The 5,753-nt window shown below is 43.5% G+C and overlaps 1 gene segment (V, D, J or C); it reads right to left on the bottom strand.

Moving 5' to 3' along the window:
- Window positions 1-2,190: 2,190 nt before the first annotated feature.
- LOC130387874 (Ig kappa chain V-VI region NQ2-48.2.2-like) lies at window positions 2,191-5,483 on the bottom strand (the record flags this gene model as incomplete). The annotated part of the segment is given in 4 exon segments: window positions 2,191-2,363; window positions 3,217-3,258; window positions 5,007-5,324; window positions 5,417-5,483. Coding segments are annotated over 4 exon segments (576 nt in total), but the record flags the coding sequence as incomplete, so codon positions are not given.
- Between the last annotated feature and the right edge of the window lie 270 nt (window positions 5,484-5,753).

The following is a 5,753-nucleotide window of genomic DNA, read 5'->3' as shown; positions in this document are numbered from 1 at the left end:
CTGGAGGAAGAAACAAATACTACACAAAGACAAACAACAATTGAAACAATGACAGGTTGGATTTATAATTATCATGGGCAGCCGTTTCTTGCATCATCCTGGTGTTAATAATAAAGAAACACTCGTCATAACGTGCTGCTTTAGAACTACAATAAAGTACTTCAGAATTACAATAAACTACTTCTGATTCACAATAAACTCATTCTGAATCACAAAATGGTGCTCCTTCAGAACTACAATAAAAATATTTAAAATACAGTAAACCTACCTAACTCTTTCAGAACAACAGAGGGAATCCATCAGTTGACATGGTGCAAAGCTTTTTCTTTATGTTTTCTGCCGATTTGAGCTCTTCAAGCATTGAGGGGGTTTATTAAGAAAGTAAATGTGTTGCTCACCGATGAAGACGTCCAATTTTGGGAGACATCAAATTTTATCGCAACTTGAACTTTAACACCCTGAGTACTTATAAACGTCTAGAAAGTAGAAGATTACATTCTAGTTCAAAGTTAACTTTGCACTAGAGCAAGGTTAAAATCGATTTTCCATTGTAGCCTGAAGCATAGTGGAGTTTTGTTCAGAATCGTTGTTACGAAAGATATAGAAAATAAGCTTCTTTAAAATAACATATTTCATCTCATGAATACAACTCCATTGATAGACAACCAGCTAATGATATATATATTTTTTGTTATTTTAAATGCATGTTCATACCTAATAATAATAATAATAATAATAATAATACATTCAGCTTATACAGCACTTTTATAATTGCTCAAAGTCGCTTAATAGAGTGAACACAGAAAAAAAACATTGAATAATAACGTACATAAGTAAAAAGATAAAATAGGGTAAAAATAGGTATCTAAAAAACTGAAATAGGTATCAAAGACAAAGAATAGTTAAAAGGCGGGAGGGTAGAGAATGGAAAGAGTTTATGTGTTGAAAGCGATCATAAAAAGGTGGGTTTTGAGGGCCTGTTTAAATGAAGGGAGTGTGTTAAATGTTACATGGACGACAGTACACACTAAGAAACAAGCAACAGAAAACTGTGAAACACTCATTCAGTTTTCTGGTCTGAACATTGGAGGGAATAGAGCAGAAGAACGTGGAGACTAGAAATTAAGACATGATAACATGATGACATGAAGACATGGTGACATGGTGACATGATGACATGGTGTCATGGTGACATGATGACCTGTTGACATGATGACATGATGACCTCTTAAGGTTGTACAAGGTGGGTCTGCTGGTTCTGGGGGACAGGAGCGTCAGTCCAGGGCTGTGGTGGTGCTGGTTCTGGGGGACAGCAGCGTCAGTCCAGGGCTGTGGTGGTGCTGGTTCTGGGCGTCCTGCTGGTCTTGTTGGTGTGGAGGAGCAGGAGAGCCAGGCCACAGCAGTAGAGCACACTCTTCACCACCATCACTGTGTAGAGCACAGACGCCAGCCTGGCTCTGGACAGCACCTGGAGGGACACTGGGACCCCACCAACACACAGCCCATACTGGTTTATACTGGGCCATATGCACCATAGAGGACCATACTGCTTTATACTGGTCCATATGCACCATAGAGGCCTATGTGGTTTATACGTGCCATACTGGTTTATACTGGTTTATAATGGCTTGTACACTCCATACTGTTATAAAGTGGTTGTAATGGTTTATAATAGTTTGTACTGGTTTACACTCCATGGTGTATACATATATTAATGCATTCTAGATGAGATACCACACTGCTAATCCAGAGGCCACTTGAGGTTCCTACAGCAGTTCAGAGGGAGAGCAGCTGATCTTACGGTGGGTTTCATCTGAAGGACCTTCTCTGGGTCTCCCTGGACGCCGGGGGTCCGTAGTAACTGCCGTCGCTAAGGTAACATCTGTCTTTCCGGGGCCTTCTGAAGTCAAGGTCATTTCTATCATTCCGGGGCCTTCTGACGTCAAGGTTATATCTGTTGGAGGTGGGTCAGCGTTTGTGGGTTATTAATAGACTACATGTCCCAGGTGATATAGTGGGGTTGGTGATAGACAACAAGCTGATGTGTAGGGGTTGTAGTTCTTCATTACCTGCTGGGACCTCCACCTCCTGCAGACCGCTCTCATGCTCAACCCTACAGATGTATTGATCTGTGAGGGTTTCTCCCTGATCAATAACCAGGATGCTGGCAGCGTATGTCGGGGCTCTGAGCTCCAGCTGCTCCCCGTCCTTCCCCCCCCCTCCGCCCCCCCCTCTCCTCCTCCAGGACACCCGGACCTCCTCAGGGACCATGTCTCTGGCTACACACAGCAGGGAGCGCCGGCCCTTTAAATCAGCTCCCGTCGCTGGGTAGACGCTCACTTTGGGCCGCTCTACTGACCTGTCTGAGTTTAACAGAAGAACCAATCAAGAGACAGAACACGTGTCACATGGTGTCAAAACTGGGAAAATATTAGCAGAATTATTATATTACATATTACAACATATGTTAAGAATTAAATAACTCTGAAAACAATATGAAGGGAGGCAATCACTTCATAATTTTTGTACAATTATTATATTTTGTAATTGTAATATTATTTTACTTTTAAAATTACTATAATTAATATTACTAAGATTTTAAACATGGTAATTAAAATCATTTTAAGTAGTCAAAGAAACTACATCAGCGATCTAAAAAAAATTGAATAATAAATATTAACATAATATAACTATGTTATACATACAATATATCTGATTTATGTATCAAGCCCAATATACATACCATGTGCATTTTCCATAATAAATACATATAGATACAGTATCATTAATATTTTTGCATTATTATTTCTACTTTGTGAAATAATAATTGTTTTGAAGATTAGAAATGTACATAATAGAATAGAATAGAAACAGATCCTACTTAAAAGGAGGCTTTATTTTATATTGGAAAACTGTTGACGTTAATGTTGGCTTTTATTAGCATAATATTACAATTTTAATATTGGTTTGAAAATTGTCATGTGCTGATTTTTGTCCCCATAATGATAATTCATAATAATATTATACTGAGGCATAGTTTATTAATAGCATTAGTGATATTTTAAGCTGTACAGACAGAACATGAATCTTCAGACAACGCTGACTTCTCTAGCACAACTCAAAGAGGTCAAAAAGCAACCAAAAAACTGGAAATATTAATACACTCAACATAAAATTAAACACAAAGTCATAGAAACCATGAAGCAGTGATCTTACCTGTAACAACCAGGGTGGTGCCACGACCAAAGATATCCACAGATTCAGATTCAGATTCAGATTCAGAAGACTTTATTGCCATGACATGTAAACACGTTTGGAATTTGTTTTGGTACAGTGGAGTTCACAACAGGACAGACAAGACAGGACAAGACATTGCAAATGTAAATAAATAATATAATAAATATAGAGTGCCAAAGTGCAGAGAGCTCACGTGATTGGGTACAACAGACCATTTGATCACTGGATCACTGAGTGGGGAGACAGGTCAGGGGGGGGGGGGGGGGGGGGCAGTGCATTTAGGAGTCGGATGGCCGTGGGGAAGAAGCTGTGCGAATGTCTAGTTTTTAGAGTCTTTAGTGACCGCAACCTCCTGCCTGAAGGGAGCGGAACTAAGAGACCGTGGCCTGGGTGTGCTGGGTCCGCCATTATCTTCCTGGCCCTCCCCAGAGCCCTGCTGTTAAACAGGGCCCCAAGGGGGGGCAAGGGGCATCCAATCACCCTCTCCGCCGAGCGTATCACCCGCTGCAGCTTGGCCTTGTCCTTGGCCGCTGCTGCGGGGAACCAGGTGATGATGGCGGAGGTGACGATGGACTCGATGATGGCCGTATAGAAATTCACCAGCATGGATGTTGGCAGCTTGAATTTCCTGAGCTGCCTCAGGAAAAACAGCCGTTTCTGGGCCTTTTTCGTGAGGGCATCGATGTTTGGCCCCCACTTCAGGTCCCGAGAGAGCGTCACCCCGAGGAATCTGCAAGACTCCACGGTGACGACTGGAGTGCCCCCCAGTATGATTGGTGGGGTGGGGGTCGGGTTTCTCCTGAAGTCCACTATCAACTCCACTGTTTTTAGCGCATTTAGCTCCAAATTGTTATTGTTGCTCCAAGAAACCACCAAGTCGATCTGGCTCCTGTAGGCAGCTTCATCCCCTCTGGAGATAAGCCCTACCAGTGTGGTGTCGTCCGCGAATTTAAGGAGCTTGACCGACTGGTGGCTGGAGGTGCAACAGTTGGTGTACAGGGAAAACAGAAGGGGAGACAGGACGCAGCCCTGCGGGGAACCGGTGCTGATCGACCTCGGCTCAGAGGTGTACTTCCCGAGTGAAATACAGTGAAATATCCTGTATCATAAACCTCTGCTCACCGCCTGTGATGCCGTCAACGCTGATCAATAACTTGTTGATCACATCGATCACCTACAGATGATCAGCACCACTACAAGGGAGGCGTGGGGATGAATGTTCTTATCCTGAGAGGAGGGCTTTGTAAATGCCAGCAGAGTTTGTATCATTCCTCAGTAGAAATGTCTCCAAGGTCTTCTTCCCTTTTCATCGTAGGCTTTAATAACCACCGGAGACTCGTTCCTTCTCAAGGAAGACGACGATGTAAGAACTTCAAGAGAGTGCTTCACTACCACAGAGCTCAGTATTTAACTAGATTCTTGTTTCTTGAGGTGTGAGCATGAAGTCTTTAATTTCCGTCCGAACCTCCAGATGTCTGTCTGTTACTCTTTAGTTTGATCCACCTCACACTAACCAACAACCAGTTCAGTGATGATATTAACTCTGCACAGTATAGGAGAGGCTTGGATTGAAGCCTAAAATACAGACAGTAAGGTCCAGGCTGTGATCTAACTGTGAAACAGAGATTCATTCAGATCTTCTCACTCATGTCCAGTTTACATTAGCGCCTGAATGTAGATTGAACAGCCAATGAGACATGACCTGCTGGGTCATGTGATCACCAGAGTTTTTGTACGGGCAGGAAGGAGAACGTCTCACTGTGTGACACCACTAGTCCAACAGGAACAGTAGTAGGTGGCAGAATGGGACGCTTTCACCTCCTGAAGCAACAACTCCCAGCTGTTCTCTTTGAGGACTGATGAGAAATCATCCTTCTGAGGATGGTTGTAATTTTTATAAAGCGCACCAGTACTCTTGGAGATGTCAAGAATCACCCTGAATGTTTCGCTCTCTTTCTTCTGGTACCAGTAGATATCGGTACCACCACACTGGTCAGTGTTTGTACATCTGAAGGTGACATTTTCCCCTTCTCTCCTGGTCCACGACACCTGGTCCTGAGTCAGCTCTGCTGCCATGGCAACCACCGCTGTAGGGACAAGAGCACATGGATGAGCATGCGTGTTCTGGGGTGGACGAAACCCGATGTGTGGTGAGTTGTGATTTGTGGGAAACTGTCACCTAAACACAGTGAGCTCCAGGCAGCCCTAAAGAGTAGAAGCATCTGGTCTGTAGGAGAAGCTGAGGAGAGGGGCTGCCACTGAGACCAGGGTGAACCAGGGTGGCCTCAAATAGGTCCTCAACGCAGCCCACTGTGCCCTAGGTTGGAGTGGGAGGGCTGCTTTTGAGTGACAGTTCAGAGGAACCAATGGCGTGGCGTTTGTGTGTCGCATGATTCTGACCCAGAGGACCAATGGCTGCACAGTGTCAGGATTGACATGTGAGTAAATGTAGAAGAGGCATATTTCAGATGAATGTGTTTGAACCTGTAGCTGAAGTTAAATATAACCACACATCT

Source organism: Gadus chalcogrammus, chromosome 8 (assembly GCF_026213295.1).
Source record: "Gadus chalcogrammus isolate NIFS_2021 chromosome 8, NIFS_Gcha_1.0, whole genome shotgun sequence".
Taxonomy (NCBI): Eukaryota; Metazoa; Chordata; class Actinopteri; order Gadiformes; family Gadidae; genus Gadus; species Gadus chalcogrammus.
The sequence above is the reverse complement of the archived record's forward strand: the minus strand, read 5'-3'. Positions and strand labels throughout refer to the sequence as shown.